General features: G+C 46.2%; 1 protein-coding gene across 5 annotated transcripts in view; it reads left to right on the top strand.

Annotated features, from left to right (window-relative positions):
* The window catches only part of WASHC2C (WASH complex subunit 2C), a 53,426-nt gene that overhangs the window by 26,221 nt on the left and 10,028 nt on the right, over nucleotides 1-17,177 (top strand). For 4 of the 5 annotated variants that reach the window (XM_077823004.1, XM_077823007.1, XM_077823003.1 and 1 more), the window contains 8 exons: nucleotides 2,139-2,250; nucleotides 3,040-3,219; nucleotides 5,439-5,627; nucleotides 8,682-8,810; nucleotides 9,014-9,109; nucleotides 11,194-11,319; nucleotides 14,639-14,701; nucleotides 15,312-15,524. In XM_077823004.1, coding sequence (XP_077679130.1) covers nucleotides 2,139-2,250; nucleotides 3,040-3,219; nucleotides 5,439-5,627; nucleotides 8,682-8,810; nucleotides 9,014-9,109; nucleotides 11,194-11,319; nucleotides 14,639-14,701; nucleotides 15,312-15,524 — 1,108 coding nt within the window. The remainder of the gene's footprint in view (nucleotides 1-2,138; nucleotides 2,251-3,039; nucleotides 3,220-5,438; nucleotides 5,628-8,681; nucleotides 8,811-9,013; nucleotides 9,110-11,193; nucleotides 11,320-14,638; nucleotides 14,702-15,311; nucleotides 15,525-17,177) is intronic. The other variant, XM_077823005.1, reaches the window with a different exon arrangement.

Here is a 17,177-nt window from a genome sequence, read left to right as displayed (position 1 = left end):
ATTAATTTTGTGTAAATATCTTCACAAACAGAAGTGCAGCCTTGGATGTGCTGTTGCTTCATGGGCGCAGGGTGGTAATTTTGGGGAATATCCAGCTTGCTACCACTTTACTTACGAAAATGTTTGGATTTTGAAAACTTCAGATTTTAGGCTAAAAGTCTAATCATCTGAAAGGATCTAAGAAAAGTGCATTGTTTGAGATGCACGATGAGTAAATAATTCTCCTCCTGTTTAAAACGTTGCAGTCATCCAATCAGGAAGCGGAATTGATATCAAGTGAGTTAGGTGACTGACTTGCACACCAGAAATAGCAGTCAGTGACAGCTTGTGAACACCTTGATAGTCTATAAACCAGAGGTGGGCAAACTACAGCCCGGGGGCTACCTCCGGCCCATGGGACTGTCCTGACCGGCCCCTGAGCTCCTGGTCCGGGAGGCTCACCCCCCAGCCCCTCCCCTACTGTTCCCCCTCTCACGCAGCCATGCCGCCGCTCAGGCAGCGTGCTGGGCTGCCGCTCATGCAGGGCAGCGCGTCTGGCTCCAGCTGGGCGGCGTGGCAGCCAGACATGCCGCTCTGAGCGGCATGGTAAGGGGGCCGGGGGGTTGGATAAGGGGCAGGGGGTCCCAGGGGGAAGTCAGGGTATGGGGCTGGGGGGGAGGGGGGTTGAACAAGGGGTGGGGTCCTGGGGGGGGCGCGGTGGATGGGTCGGGGGTTTTGAGGGGGCGGGAAGTGGGAGGGGGTGGATAGGGGGCAGGGGCCAGGCTATTTGGGGAGGCACAGCCTTCCCTACCCAGCCCTCCATACAGTTTCACACCCCGATGTGGCCCTCAGGCCAAAAAGTTTGCCCACCCCTGCTATAAACTGTGCTGCTGATGCTTAAGAGTGACATATGGATTTGCAGAATCCAGGATGGATTTATGGACAGGACTAAGGTCATACTGAGTTATTAGACTAGCTGTAATGCCCCAGTGGCGAGAACCCCATGTTCTTGTGAGACAATTCATCGATTCCAAGGCCAGAAGGGACTGATGCAATCATCTAGTCTGACTTGCTGTGTAGCACTGGTCATAGAACTTCCTCAAAATAATTCCTAGAGCAGATAGTTTAGAAAAACATGCAGCCTTGATTTAAAAATTGTCAGTGATGGAGAATCCACCACAACCTTGGTAAATTGTTTCAATGGTTAATCACTCTCTGTTAAAAATTTACACCTTCTTTCCAGTGTGAATTTGTCTAGCTTCAACTTCCACCCGTTGGATTGTGTTAGACCTTTCTCTGCTAGATTGAAGAGCCCATTATTAAATATTTGATCCCCATATAGGTACTTATAGACTGTAACAAGTCACCCCTTAACCTTCTTTTTGTTAAGCTAGATAGACTCAAAGAGCTCAAACACTGTATGACATTGTCTAATCCTTTCATCATTCTTGTGGCTCTTCTCTGAATCCTCTCCAATATTTTGAAGTGCTCTATTCTTTCTGTAAATACAAAAGCAAAGTCCCAGTGATCGTGCTGAATTAAGGTTTTTGGTCAGTGTTTTTCAGCAGTGTATACAGAATTTTATTCCTGGAGTTCACCCTCTACTAAGTAGCATGTTGGGCCTCTTTCCCCACACAGTCCTGCCACAAGGATCCTGACTCAAGTGAGGGGAGCATGTCGTCTTGGAGGCCACAATCCTATCTGAGTTCCACTCCAGTAGTGATGCTGCTTTGCTTGTTCTTTTAATCGCGTTTATTACAGTAGTGCCTAAGGGCCAACCAAAACTGGGGCCCTGTTGTGCTTGGTGCTGTACACTGAATCGTAGACAGCCTCTGCCCCTAAATGCTTACAGGCTAAATAGGCAAGATGGATGCAGGGAGTGGGAAAGGGTGTATGTGTCACCTTCACATAAAGAGGTGAGACTCTCTAGTGCTACTGAGGTTAGGAATGGAAGCAACCTATGGACTGAGGATGGAGGCAAGGTTTCCTGCCATACTGGAGTAGCAGTCCTGGGCCTCCGTAGCTTAGAGAAAACCTGGCCCTGATCATACTTTGTTCAGACTTTGTGTTCTTCTATACCATGTCCCTAAAGAGGACAGTCTAAACAATACCATTTGACCAGTTAAACATGTCTCCTGTGCATGGATTTCTCTCTCCAGTCAGAGGAAGCACCAGAAGGCTTCTCTTCTGTTTGAAGAAGATGCTGTTAATGGAGGACCGCTCTTCAGCTCCCAGCCAACACGTCTTCCTTCAGCAGCTAAAGCCACAGCGGTACCTCCTTTTCCTGCTTAACCCCAAAGCAGATGATTTACCAAATGGCACTGTTTGTAGCAAGGCAGGCTTCTCCATAACACACTAAGCAGGGCCTTTAGGTTAGATGAGTTCCAACAAATTTATAATAGGTTTAAGGTGATTGGAATTTTGGGCTTAAAACTATTTGGCTTCATTAGGTTAAAACTATACTCTGAAATGGAGTCTGAATTCTGCCTTTGCTGGGGCTGGGCCTGGGCCTGCTCAGACCGTGCTGTGTGAGTATTACTGAAGGGTTTTGAGAATGGTCTTGGAGATGAAATCCTGATCCTATTGAAATAAATGGCAAAGTTTCCATTGACTTCAGTAGGTGCAGGATTTTCCCCTGTGTCAGACCCACCAAACTCTGATTCTCCACTTGTGGCTATAGTTCTCCCCAGCTCCCCTCCGTAGGGGTTTCTGATATCACCCAGGTTCCTATCATCCCGGCCTGGTGTGCTGATTTTAGTAATAAACACTCTGCCACCATATCTGTAGTGCCAACCCCAAAACACTGCTCTGAATAGCTACCATAGAATCTAGTCTGGCCTGCCACATAACAGCTCTTAAACCTCTCCTTTTCCCAAGCCCACTTGCCATGTGTGGACCACAGGCTTCTCCCATCTGTTGAGCCACTGGGAACAGGGGAAGCCCTGTTTACCTATCTGCTGTCCCCACTCTCTCATGGATACATATAAAAGGCCTGTATCTATGTGTGCGCTTATGTGCCAGATCTCCGTGTGTGAGTAGTAACATCCTTTCATTTCCCAGGAAAAAACAAAATCGCCTCCAGCACCACCTTCGTTATTTGATGAAGAGAAGGAAAAAGAGGATCTGCTTGACACATCAAAGACTAAACTGGTAGAAGAGAAGTCAGGACATTCAGAGGAGCATAGAGCAGTTCCTGTGACTGGAGGAAGAGCGGCTGCAGGGCAGCAGGAAAAGGAAAAGGTAAGAGATACTCTTTTAGTTAGAGATTTGACAAATGTTCCCTTAATCTCTTTAACAGTGCATTTCATAGAATTCTTTGAACAGCCTCTAGATGTTCTATGCTTAGCAGTAGTGACCCTGTTTCAAAATCAAGGGTGCAACCCCATTGGTTGGCCACCAAAATCATGCTTGGACCAAAATGACAAACTGAATAATTGCTGTTTTTAAAAACATTTCCAGTTGAGTCATACAGAGAAATGCCTCTCAGTATGCAAAACATCAGTCACACAGGTGCAGTATTCCTTTCCAACTGTGAACTGGACGAGCTGCCTTAGCCTGTGTGCGCACGCACGCTCTCTCTCTCTGCAACAAACTCAGGAACTGTTGTGATGCTACTGAAACATCCTATTTACATGCAACACACTAGTGTGCCCATGGGACTATAGACCTGCTAAAACCATGAGAGTTTCTGCTTTTGGCAGCAATATTTGCTAACTGAAATTGTCTTAAGTGTAACGTTGGAAAGGGTCAGCCAAATGTAGGCTAACTCCCAGGTACTAAATTGCTCAATGAATGTTGTGAGAATTACTGGGCAATGACTTTCTAGGTACTTAGTTTGTTAGCAGCATTATGTGCTTGTAGAAAACTACTCTGAGCACATCTAGCAGTCACGTAGTGCTTTCCGCTTCAGAGGAGCCCAAACCGTTTAGCAAACTAGCAGCACAACTATTGACAAGCAGCCATCTCTGGAGTGGAGCAGAAGCAGCCAGGCTAAAAAACCCCAAACAAACCCTGATGCACAACATGCTGAACAACAGGACTAGGGTGCAGGGTACTAATGCAGACCTGTGCACTTCTGCAGGAGGGCCATCAGATCTGTGATACCCTCAAGTCAGGGGTCTGCAACCTATGGCACATGTGCCAAACACGGCACGCGAGCCAATTTTTAATGGTACGCTGCTGTCTGCCGGACCCGGGCAGACAGCAGCGTGCCACTAAAAATCCTGCCTAGCCCAGCCTGCTCTTTTCCACCTTCCGCCCACCGCGCTCTCCTTGCAGGGCAGGCAAGCTTCCCCCTCCCCCCGCCTCTACCCCCAGCATGCTGGGTTCCTGCCCCTCCTCCCCTCCCTCCCTGCAGCTGACGGCCCTTGCTACGGAGGGGGAGAGGTACAAGCGGAGCCGCAGTACCTCTCTCTGCGCCGGGGACCTTGGGGAAGGGGAGTGGAATCGGGGCATATCCCCTCCAGCCCCCTGCTGTGAGCCACTCAGGGCAGGGGGCTGGGAGCACTCCCACGACCCCAGCCCACACCCCCAGCCCTCTGCTCTGACCCCTGCACCCCCACCACAACCCCAGCCCCCCCACACCCTATGCCCTGACTCTTGCACCCCCCACATCCCCACTCCCACCCTAAGCACCAAACGGGAGCTCCTGCACCCCCCACCCCCGCCATTCCTACCTGCACCCCTCGCACCAAATGGGAGCTGCTTAGGTAAGCGCTCCACACCCAAACCTCCTGCCCCAACCCTGAGCCCCCTCCCTCATTCTAGCTCCTGGCAGACCCTGCACCCCAACCCCCAGCCTGCTCTTTCACCCCAAGCCCTGTTCTCAGCACATTCCCACCCTCATCTCAGTGCAGAGAGAGAAAGAGAATAGCTAGAACCAGGGAGAAGGTAGGTACCCACTCTATGTGGGCAGGCCGGGATTCCAGACCGGCAGCGGGCTGAGCCGCTCAGCCCACTGCCAGTCTGGCGTTCTGGCTGCTGGCCTCTTGCCAGCCAGGGATCCCGGGCACAGGCCCTGCTCAGCCCACTGCTTGCTTATGTGGGCAGGCTGGCAATGGGTTGAGCGGGCCGGTGGCATAGGATCAGCATTTTAATTTAATTTTAAATGAAGCTGCTTAAACATTTTGAAAACCTTGTTTACATACGACAATAGTTTAGTTATATAATATATAGACTTATAGAGAGAGACCTTCTAAAAAACGTTAATGTATTATTGGCATGCGAAACCTTAAATTAAAGTGAATAAATGAAGACTCGGCACACTGCTTCTAAAAGGTTGCGGACCCCTGCCTCCAGTAATGCATATGGCACTCCTGTTTATCTGCCTGGGAAGGATGGGTGCTTTTAGCTGTTTGCCATGTTACTGGATCCCAGAGTTCTGGACACATCAAACATCCAAACCAAGATAATTGAGCAAAACAGCACCTGATTCCAGTCCCTGTTTTTTGTTTTTACAGTTGGAGCCTTTCGCAGCATCGTCTTTGGAGCCGATCAGTAATTTGGATCTGTTCTCGGCCTCTCCACCACCGTTGGAGAAGGAAGCCAAAACCAGGACTAAGAATGTGCTGAGCTTGTTTGAAGAGGAGGAAGAGGAGAAAATGGAAGATCAAGATGTCAGTAAGATTGAGCAGAAAGAAATAAGAAAGGTGAGCAAAGAGCAAACTGGCTCTCTGGCTTGCCTGCAGATCTAGTCTTCCTCTGACGCCCTCTCCTTGCAATGTTCCTGCCCCTTTGTCTCACCTGCTGTCTAGAACAGCTGTTCTGTGTTTCTGCTTCATCAGCTCTTCCCGATCCTGTCTGAAACCAGCTTTACTTGGTTGCCTGTTCCTCTGGATCTCTCTTCTCTGATCAAGCTCTCTGTAACTAGCTCTAACTCTTCAGTGTGTTTCTAGGAGATGCTGTGTTTGTGTGTGTGTCTGATACTACCTGCCTGGGGTTGGCCTCGCACATAAGTCCAGAGCTCAGATCCTGAGCTAGCTCTGATATTGCTGTGGTGGGAGGGACTGGGAATGCAGAGGTGCTTCTGATACCTCCCTTCACCATTCCCTCCCCTCCTCACATTGGAGCAGGTGGATCTAACAGGAGCCATTTCCCATTATGAAAGGGGAGCTTAGCTCTGAGCCGTCCATATATAAATGGTATTTGAATCCTTAGGGCCCTTTATGCCTCCCCAGGACAAACTAGTGTAACTCTCACCTCTGTGCCAGTGAGCCCGACCTGGTATTTCCACCACTACTCTCTGGCGGGTGTTGCACCAAGGGACAGGAGAGCACAGTGTTCCTTTCTGCCGACGCACTATAGGAGCTCTGCTGAGGCGAGGCTGGCCTGCTGACACCCTGAATCAGCCCACCTCACCACTCCCCCTTTCCAGCAAGCGCTGCAGCATTCCTCACATTCCATCGCCAGGCGCTGTGGGGCTGAACCCAGTGCACTGTGTACGCTAATGTTTTCTAATACAGAACTACAATTAGGAGAACTTGTGAACAACTTCATTCATTTGAATGCAGCGGGCCCCTAAATGCTAATAAGTCTGAGTTCTGTCAGATGGGATGGGCAGCAATTTCTAGAGCTGATGGCTCCTGATTGAAAGAACTCTGCCTCTAGCATCCACCTGTTTGAAACCAGGTGGCTGTTGGCCTGAGCATCTCTGCTGATTGCTGCTATAGGGCATTCCAAGTACACAGGATATATTGCGAGGTACTTGATGCGCTCTCCAGCAGACCGGGGCACATAATAAATTTTTTTCGGTTCACTGGCAGTTTTGAAAAGTTGGGTGGAAATTTAGTTTTTGTTTCAACCCCCAAAATGTTGTTTAGGCTTTCAGGCAGCTTGAGAAAAGCAAGCAAAGGATTCAAGAAACAAGGTGTGGTGGCTGGTCTTGGTTATGAGCTATAGCCCAGTGGTTAGGGTAGTGAGCTAGCCTGTGGGAGGTCCAGATTCAGTTCTCCTCTGTCTGATGGGGAGAAGGGATTTGAGTTTGGGTCTCTCCCTTGGCAGGAGAATGCTGTAAACTATGGGATATTCTGATGTGGGATCCCGCATCTCTCCTGTAGAAAAGCTTTTATAAATAAATAAACTCAACTGTAAATAAGCCCCGTCGTTTTCAGTTTAAACTGATTTTTACTGAAAAATCCTGGGTTTTATGAAAAATTTTCCTCAACGTTAACCCTACTTTTGTATCATTCAAATAGGTAAAAAATAACTTGTTTTATTAGGAAAATACAATACATTGGATGAGAGAGATGTATTACGATAATACGTTAGTCTGTGTGTGTGTGTATGCAAAGCTATATTAGTCTAGAAGATACAAGAAATGAACAGGTGCGCACACAAGCTCTGAAGTGCGTGCTCATCTGAATGTACTAATGAATCTCACGTACACATTTCAAACTGTTAGCAGATAATGGTTTAAAGATCTGACACACTAAAATGGGAAGAAAATGAAAATCTGTTTACATTTCAGAATTCAAAAGTTTAAAAAAAAAAAAAAGGAGAAAAGGAGGAAGTTCAGCATCTGTGCTGCAAATGGTGTGGGCCAATTATTAAATGTAACTATTTATAGGCTAATAGTTCTAAGTCTACAACAGTAAATTGTTTGCCCAAATGAAAAGTTATTTGGGGATTAGAGATATATTGTTTTCTTAAACTCAGAGGTGGCATTGTGTTTTGAGTTCTGTTTTAGTTCTGCAGCAAACCACACTGAATTCCATTCATCAAAGCATTAATCTACTTTTTCCCCATATCCTTCCATCCACTAAAATAAATCCAATATTTACCCAGAAAAATTAATTTTTCACTAATTTTTCACCTGCTTTTGTTGTAGTAAACACCAATAAATTGCTGGAGAAAAATAAATTTAAAATAAAACCAGAAAACAAAGGACCCTAACTATAAATGAATTACTGAATAGTCACTGGAGCGGGGACTTAACCTTGAGTCTCCCATATCATAGGTGAGTGCCCTAACCACTGGGCTATAGAGGAATTCACATTGGGTTTCTGTGCCTCGATGACTGTGGAATTGTAGGGCTGGAAGGAACCTTGCAGAGTCATCAAGTTCAACCCCCCGCGCTGAGCCAGAACCAAGTAAACCTAGACCATCCCTGACAGGTGTTTGTCCAGCCTGTTCTTAACAACTTCCAGTGATGGGGATTCCACAACCTCCTTGGAAGCCTCTTCCAGAACTTAACTTCCCCTAGAGTTGGACAGTTTTTCTGACTATGAATTGCTCCATGGTTTGCGCTCATAGCATTGATGAAGTAATTTGCAGTGGGTGTGTTCATGTTGGTGTCTGAATCTGCCTTCTGGAGCCTGGCCCCCACCTCTGTTTTACATCAATAAGTGAATGCTGAAATTGACATCTGTTAGACTTCCCATTGCTGAGGGCTTGTCTTAACAGGTGAGTTGCAGTGTTAAACTGGTATTTAAATCAGTTTAATTAAACTAGCACAAACCTCTGTGTGAACGCTTAGATATAAGCCAGGGTTAAATCTTTTTATTTCCTTGTGTGCTGCAGGGGGTTTAGTGTTTAGTTGAGTTGATTTGATTAGTTAAAACTGTACAACTGTGCTGTGTGTATAAAGGCCAGCCTGGCTTGTATTGCAAACCCACTTCATTAGTGTACAAGTGTGATATTGGGCACAAACTGTTAGTGGGTTTTGTAACTGTGTGTGTGGGGGGGTTTTTCTCCCCTTCCCACAGCCCGCTGAGAAAAGCTCTCATTCCAAAAGCACTGGAGTGTTTCAGGACGAGGAACTTCTCTTCAGTCACAAGCTACAGAAAGACAATGATCCTGATGTTGATCTCTTTGCCAGGTCCAAGAAATCAGGGGTGAGTTCAAAGCCGTGTTCTGAACCTGCTGTTTAAAAATGGATTCTTTGAAATGTACTAATTGTAGCATTGCTCTGATGTCCCTTACTCGGGTGTTCTGGATAAGGTCGCTGACCGCCAGAAATGACAGAGTAAATGTGGGTGCAGTAATCTGCAGCTAGAAATGTGGCTTTGACCTATGTGGCATTCTGTCTTTATTTCAGTCTGCAAAACTCCCTATGAAGCTGTCATCTGCAGGAGGGCTCTTTGGAGATGATGATGAGGATGATCTCTTCAGTATTGCTAAAGCAAAGCCTCCGGTACTTGCCTTTTTATTGTAAATGACTTCTTTAAAAGATGTAGAAAAAAGGTGTGTGTGAGGGGTGGGGTAACAGATTTCCAAGTGAAATCAGTTGCGTTTAGAGTAGAAACTTGTTAAAGTGACTCTCTTCAGTTAGTGGAACCTTGCTCAACAGACCTGTTCCCTGTGTGTATTCAGGTTCACATCATTTGATTTTAATGACAAATGTATCTTTTTTTATTGCTTGATTTTTTTTTTTTTTTTTTAACTTCTGCTGAGTCACCAAAGCTACAGGAGAATGAGTTGGACTCTTTCTCCTTGTGCATCACCAATTAAACTGGCTGTTTCAACTGGTCAGAGTTGTGCAAAATCACTGGGGGCAGTAGGGTTGCCCTTGTGTCGCTGAGATCCTGACATGTTCTGTAGAACCTTTACAAAGGTGATGCTGTGGGAGATGGCAAGAACTCCAGCCTTGCTCTCTGATTCCCGGGCAGGTTTGCGCAGATGACCGTTCACAAGGGGGTTTAATAAGCTGAGCCCACTTGATATGGAAAGTAGAGTTAATAAACATGGATGCCCACAATGCTGCCACTTAGTCGCCTTTTATCCTAGAACTGCACTTTCCATAAAACACCCTATGCACTGTTTTGAATTACTGTGCTATGGTTAGAATTTATTTTTTCCTAGAGCCACTGACTTTGGTTGGGGAAACTAATCAAAATCTGGAACTGACTAGACTTCTTTGATAGTCTAGAAATTCAGCAGAAGGAGGATGAGCAGGGGGTTGGACTAGATGACCTCCTGACGTCCCTTCCAACCCTGATAGTCTATGATTCTAATCCCTCCCTTCCCATCTTCCTCACAGTTAATTATTGTGTATTTTAAAATACTAACACTCTTTTTCTACAGGGGTGTGTGTGTGTGTACACAGAGAATCTGTAGTTATATGAAACATGCACAAGGAGATGTTACGGTTGAGCTAACAATCTTTACATTAAGATGACCTTGTGGGGGAGGAAGGGGATGAGTTATATGAGCTCTTCCAGCCCTACAGTTCCATGATCAACCTTCACACTCTCTGACTTCTGTATATTTGACTGGCAAATTAGTTGAGTTCCATTCCCCTTGCTCAGAAGAATTCACACTGTATAGAGCTCATATTTACCTGATGTTTGGTTTATCGACAACTCCATTAACAACTGTCAATCATAAACCTTTCCCAAGCTTCCTCTGCAAGCATGACTCTGCCTCGGCTTTTCCCTGTAGGACTTCTCTGTCCCAGACCTTAGTTCTTTTAGTCCAGAGATCCAATTCTTGTTACCTGCTTGGACCTAAGAGATTCATTTGCTAGGATAATTTGCTAGTAGTTATCTTTGTGCATGACTCAGAAGAACCCTCCTCCCCCGCAATAATGTCCTTGGAAAGCTTTTGCAGCTTGGCTTAATGTAAGGCCTTAGGTTGGTTTCAATGACAAACTCCAGGCACGTCATTTAGGGACCAATCAGGAATGGCATGGTCTACAGCATAAGCAGCAGCAGACAAGCAGGGTTCAGGATGGCCTCTGTTAAACTCTGAGCAGTTCAGAATGCATTTGCTAACTTTAAGTATTCTTAGGCTTTAAAATATACTGAACCCGTTTTTCTTTCTTTAATCTTATTTTACGTCTCAGTCCATGAAACGAGCTAAGCTGTAAAATCAGTAAGAACATTCCCAACTTTCAAGTGATATAAAGTTGGCAAACTTATTTGGAAAAGGGTGTGCTGAACTAATAATCACACCTAGGGTCGTGTTTACCAAAATTATGAGCATTTGGCACTTAATCAACTCTTTTTGAAACCAAGCAAAGAGCCAGTCCTCAGAGAGGGTGTGTGTATTTAAAGCCCCAAACCTCAGCCCTTCTTCCTGCTGCCTTATATGTGAGGGATTTATGTTCTGTTAGGAGTTAGCTTTTCGTCAAGCTAGAAAAACTTGACTGGAATTTAGAAGGTGTGGGAAGGGATAGACAGCATGCGGAAAACTATAGTTTTTTACCTGACCATAAAAGAAAATGATGATATAAAATATTTTTGCAGACTCATTTTAAAAAAAAAATTCTAATTTCAGAAAGTAGCAGAAAAGAAAACAGTAGTGAAAAAGGACAGCTCTGGCCCTTCTACGGAGAGCAGTAAGGGTCTGCAGAATATGCTGAGTGCCAAACAAGATGAGGGACCTAAACCAGAAACCACTGAGGTAAGCATCTAAGATCAATGGTTCAAACAAAGCAAGCAGAAGAGGGTTTGTTGGTTTTGTTGTTAGTGTAAACTGATAAGGGAGACTGACTCTTTGCCTCGTCTGTGGCATAGCAGCATGATCTGCTGTAACTCATAAAGATTACATTTAATACTGTACTTGGGAAAACTAGAGCAGCAGTTCCCTTTCCTAAAAGGTTGAGGCATTCTCTGTCATTGGGTTTAAAATGCTGTTGAATCAGAACAGTAGTGTATTACACCTGCTTTAGCCCTGGGCTACATGAATACACCAGGTGCAGGGCAATGGAGAATTGGGAACCATTGACTTAATGATTTAGTGAAAAATGAAGATTTATTGACCCTTCCTCTCCCGCTTGCATTTTCTTTAAATAAATAAATCTCAGTTTCTCTCATGGACGTGAGCTTTAAAGTGTGGTTAGGGTAAGAAGAGACTCTTGCCCAATGACACCTGCATCCTTCCCCTGTGTTCAGCACCCTGTCTTGAATTTTATTGTCCGCTAATAAGACTCCTACTCTTGTTGGTCCTGCAGAGCCAACGCAGCTCAGAGAGGCAGCTGGATTGTGTTCTGGCTTGTGCCGCAACAGAATTATCAATTAGATTCCAGCCGTAGCATCTTATAACTAGAGGGAGGAGCCCCAGGTGAGTTTGCAGGGCTGGCAGTTAGCGCATCTCTTTACTTGTAATTGGAGCACCCCGATGTGGAGACGCTGAGGCCTGGTCTATGCTACAGAGTTAGGCCAATGCAAGGCATCTTATGTCAACCTAATTATGTCAGTGTCTAGACTACAATACTGCTTCCGCCAAAGTAAGTCCCCTGCTATACATCATAACTCCCCCTCCCATGAGAGGCGTACTGCTTTTTGTTGGTGTAGTGCAGGCAATGCAGTGTCCATGTAGACACTGAGTTACTTACATCGCCTGTTGGCTGTCAGCCCCAAGTGGGGCTGACAGTTGGAGCCCTATCCCAGCTGCCCCGGGGCTAACCGCCTGAGCTGTCAGCTGGGCGCTGGGCTCACAGCTGGCCCCCCCTCGACTGCAGCGCTGACAGCCGTATCTGTCAACATCAGGGCGGCTGGGCTTCAGCTGTCAGTGCCCCACTTCAATCACTGGAAGCGCTACTGGTAAGAACGCGCACTCTTGACAGCAGGCGTAAGCGTGGATGTGAATCACTGCTTTAATTACTGCAGTGACTGTATGTCAACGTACGTCGATTTTAATTTTGTAGTGTAGACAAGCCCTGAGAAGCACACATTTTTCTGGCCTCTGTAAACTGGCCCAGCCTGAGGAGACCTAACTGCTGGATCCCAGATGCTTCTAAGCCCCACTGGGTCTGGGCAGTGACTGGTCGCTGTTTTCTAGCGCTGGGTCTCTCAGGAACACTCCAGGGGCATTTCTGACTCCCTTCTTGGGCAGCAGCACTTCACAGTCTGGCTCCCTTTAGACCCCAAAACCAGTGCCTTGGCCCTCCTGAGCCACCAGTTACTTAAACATGTCCCCTTCTCCCTTCCCAAGAGTCCCCCTAACTGTGGCAGCTCTAGTTGCCCAGTTACCCCTTCAGGGGCCACGTTGTGGTAAAGCAAGGCTCATGGGCTTAACAAAGGGATTCCTTCACTCTTACAAAAGCCAACAAGTGTTAGGGATCTATAGAAAGCAACACACTCCTGAGGGGAATTGCCTTCAGTCTGATGTCACCTCTCTTGTGAGTCTTGGGTTTGGGCCAAGTCCTTGGGCCAGGCAGCTCTTCTTGGTGGTCTTGCTTCTGCTCCTGTCTGGCCTCCCTTACATAGAGAAAGCACCCCTTTTTTTAAATCTGTCCCCTGTTTCTCAATGTGCTGCAAGCTGGGTGTAGGTCCAGGCCCTAGTCCCTCCGTCAGGCTTCTTCAAATAAAGTTGTTAAGTCTTTGGCCCTGCTGGAGAAAACCCATTGTTCTAGTGAGCAAGAGCCATTCTGTGTTGATGGCCCTTAATTGCTCTCTCACAGCTGCTCCAACACAGTCTGTCCACCGAGCATCAAGGCCCGTGGTCCCCCATTTGCAATGGAGGTTACAGTCACAAACGGCGTATACAATTGGAATTCACAATTTGACATGGACAGATCTATCCCCAAGCTGTATGTAGTATTATTGTAGCCATGCTGATCCAAAGATATCACCAAGCTGTCAACTCACTTTTGAGTTGAAGTAAATGGAACAAGAAAACAGCCTGAACTGCAGTGTTGTGTCCCTTTTAGCTCTGTTGTTTTTCAGCTTGAATATTAGTGATCTCGACTAGAGTTTCCTTGTGCCTCCTGGTGGCCCAGCTTGCTGGCGATGACAAAGTTGGGTACACTGATATATTGTGACTTCACTTGTTTAAAGAGCCGCCTGCCTGCAAGGGGGATGGCGTAGGAAATGGATGGATTTGAGCATGAGCTAGCGTAAAGTGGGATCTAAAAATTATAAAGCAGCCTTTGCATTGTTGGGCAAAACTGGAGTGTTGTGAGGATGAAGAAGGACTTGAGGCTCTGACAGCAGCAATGTGACGATGGAAATGCAATGAGGAAAGCCAATGGGGTCTTTTTCAGGCACCTCGAATTGTGCTAGGTTCCTTGTAATCAAACACATGGCCCCTGTGCTCGAGAGCAATCAACTTGACAGTGCACGAGTGGGTTATCAACAGATGTGGGGAGGAGGAAAAGGGTGGTGCCAAAAAGTTGGTGCAGTTATATGTAGGGCATGTACATACCCTAATGGCCTGGCTCTTTTTAATTGGGTACCTATCCTTCCCTTCGCTGCTTCTAGGCTGCTTGGCAGCAGTGAGTTTTGGGGAGGGAATTGAATGAGGAGAGGGAAACCTAGACTGTCATACTTGAGGAGTGTGTTCCATACATACTGGGCAGTGGGGAAAGAGATGTCCACTTGCCTCAAAGAGAAGATGAGGGCAATAATGTAGTTGGCAGCATTGGTGTGACAAGATGCTGTGTGGGAGGAGGTGAAGGGAGATCAGGTCAGGTATGTAGGCAGGAGCTATATGCTGTTGGGCTTCGGGGACCAGGACAAGACGAGGCAATAGCTTCTTGCCTAGGGGGCCATAGGGAGATGAAGTTAAGGGTTAATTGTGTGGGTTTTGGGAATGAAAAGCACTATGGTGAGAACCAAGTGTTCGTTGCAAGGTCACCTCTCCAGTTCTTGCTGAGTAGTTGGGGGGACCAGAACTAGCTTCTTTCCTCTAGACATATTAAAATTGCAGGCTCCAATTGGAGTGAAGATTTCAATCTCCTTTATCCAGATGATTTTTAATCCAGTGTAATTTTGTGCAGAAATCCACAGGTCCTGCTCCCATTAAAACCAAAGAGCCCTCGTCTCGGATTGGAAAACTACAAGTAATTATTTTACTGGCATTTTGACTTTTTCTCTCTCTCTCAAAAAAAAAAATAACTTCCCCGCCTCACTAATGGTGCTTTATTTTTCAAAAACTCCTTTTTACTGCCTCATCTTCCAGGCCTCTTTCCAGACGCAGTTGATTTTCAGTTGTTGCTTTCTATATACTGCATGTTTAATGCTTTTATCTTGTGTTCACTATGGAGGCTGATTCTGGGCAGCGGTATCTGTAATTCTTCATCTGATTTGTGGGGGACTGTTCCCTAACTTACTGTATCTTTCTTCAGCACTGCATTTCTCAAGCAATTACAGAAACTTGTTGAACAATCGGCCATGGATTGCTCATAATTCGGTATTACAGTAGCCTCCCATCAGAGCCCCATTTGCTAAGCGCTGTATAAACCTAGTGAGACAGGTAAAGGATAAATGAAGGGAGGGGGAAGGAAGCCACAGAAAGGTGAAGTGACTTGGACAAGGTCAGTGGCGGAGCTAGAATAGAACTCAGAAATCCTGTGTCTTAGCCCAGTGCCCAAACCACTAGACCATGCTGTCTCTTTGGTGCTTGGCTGTGTCTATGGAAACACTAATGCAATTTTGTTCATGGTTTTTTAGGCTAATTTAGCTATTAACCCAGCAGCTTTACTACCCAGTGAAGTTCCTAAGATCTCCAGTGTGAAGCCTGCTTTGCCAAATTTGGAGACTCCCTTGCATGAGCCGGATGGTGTGCAAAGTGCTGAAACCTTTTCTGCTGTAGGAAACCGTGAGGAGGCTGGTGTGAGCTTTGATCATCCCATGCAAGTGGATACCTTGCACAGTGCTAATAAGGTAATCTCTATGCCTAGGTACTAAGGTGCTTACAGAGAGAATGAGTCAAATTGATATCAAAGTTCAGTAGAGAACTGTGTATTTTGAGCAGTGGTTATGTGAGCTTAAAAATTAGTGGGTTTTATGGCCCGTGCCTTAAGTACTTTGCTGCATGTAGGGGTGGTTTGCTCAGTCGGGCTCTACAGAAGTAGGGGATTTTCCTCCTCTAGTGACACAACACTGTTTAGCCCACGGAAGGATAGCAGCTGTACTTCAGCATAACTCTCTGCCAGATCTAGCTGGGAGACAACTCCGTTCTACTACTGAGAGCAGCATCCCTCCGTGAAACACTGTAAGGGCTACAGAAGAAGCCAGTGATGCTACTTTCAGTGCTGTCCCTGTTCCGTGGATAAAGAACATTGTTTTCCAGGGCATTCGCTCTTGCTTCCTGCCTGAGCAATAAATCCACTCTGCGGTGGGAGGAGGAAGTTGCTGCTCTGAAGTGACTGCTCTTTCTCTCTTGAGTAGTTGGTTTTCCATTCATGCCATTATTTTATTGACTGTAAATACCATATTGTACTTAAGGGTTTAATGGGTCTTTAAATGGAATTGAACCGAGCAACTAGAATTTCAATGTTGGGGTTTATGGATCCACAAATCTCTTGTTTTCAACAGAAATGACTTGAACAAGATAACTGAGGGTCTTAATACTGATTTTTTTCTATCATAACTAGACTGATCATTACTAGTGGATGTATTGTTTCTTGACTTTAGCAAAGCTTTTGACACGGTCTCCCACAGTATTCTTGTCAGCAAGTTAAGGAAGTATGGGCTGGATGAATGCACTATAGGGTGGGTAGAAAGCTGGCTAGATTGTCGGGCTCAACGGGTAGTGATCAATGGCTCCATGTCTAGTTGGCAGCCGGTGTCAAGTGGAGTGCCCCAGGGGTCAGTCCTGGGGCCGGTTTTGTTCAATATCTTCATAAATGATCTGGAGGATGGTGTGGATTGCACTCTCAGCAAATTTGCGGACGATACTAAACTGGGAGGAGTGGTAGATACGCTGGAGGGGAGGGATAGGATACAGAAGGACCTAGACAAATTGGAGGATTGGGCCAAAAGAAATCTGATGAGGTTCAATAAGGATAAGTGCAGGGTCCTGCACTTAGGACGGAAGAATCCAATGCACCGCTACAGACTAGGGACCGAATGGCTAGGCAGCAGTTCTGCGGAAAAGGACCTAGGGGTGACAGTGGACGAGAAGCTGGATATGAGTCAGCAGTGTGCCCTTGTTGCCAAGAAGGCCAATGGCATTTTGGGATGTATAAGTAGGGGCATAGCGAGCAGATCGAGGGACGTGATCATCCCCCTCTATTCGACATTGGTGAGGCCTCATCTGGAGTACTGTGTCCAGTTTTGGGCCCCACACTACAAGAAGGATGTGGATAAATTGGAGAGAGTCCAGCGAAGGGCAACAAAAATGATTAGGGGACTGGAACACATGACTTATGAGGAGAGGCTGAGGGAGCTGGGATTGTTTAGCCTGCAGAAGAGAAGAATGAGGGGGGATTTGATAGCTGCTTTCAACTACCTGAAAGGGGGTTCCAAAGAGGATGGCTCTAGACTGTTCTCAATGGTAGCAGATGACAGAACGAGGAGTAATGGCCTCAAGTT

This window comes from Eretmochelys imbricata, chromosome 7 (genome assembly GCF_965152235.1).
Source record: "Eretmochelys imbricata isolate rEreImb1 chromosome 7, rEreImb1.hap1, whole genome shotgun sequence".
Taxonomy (NCBI): Eukaryota; Metazoa; Chordata; order Testudines; family Cheloniidae; genus Eretmochelys; species Eretmochelys imbricata.
This window is presented reverse-complemented; position numbering and strand designations above follow the sequence as displayed.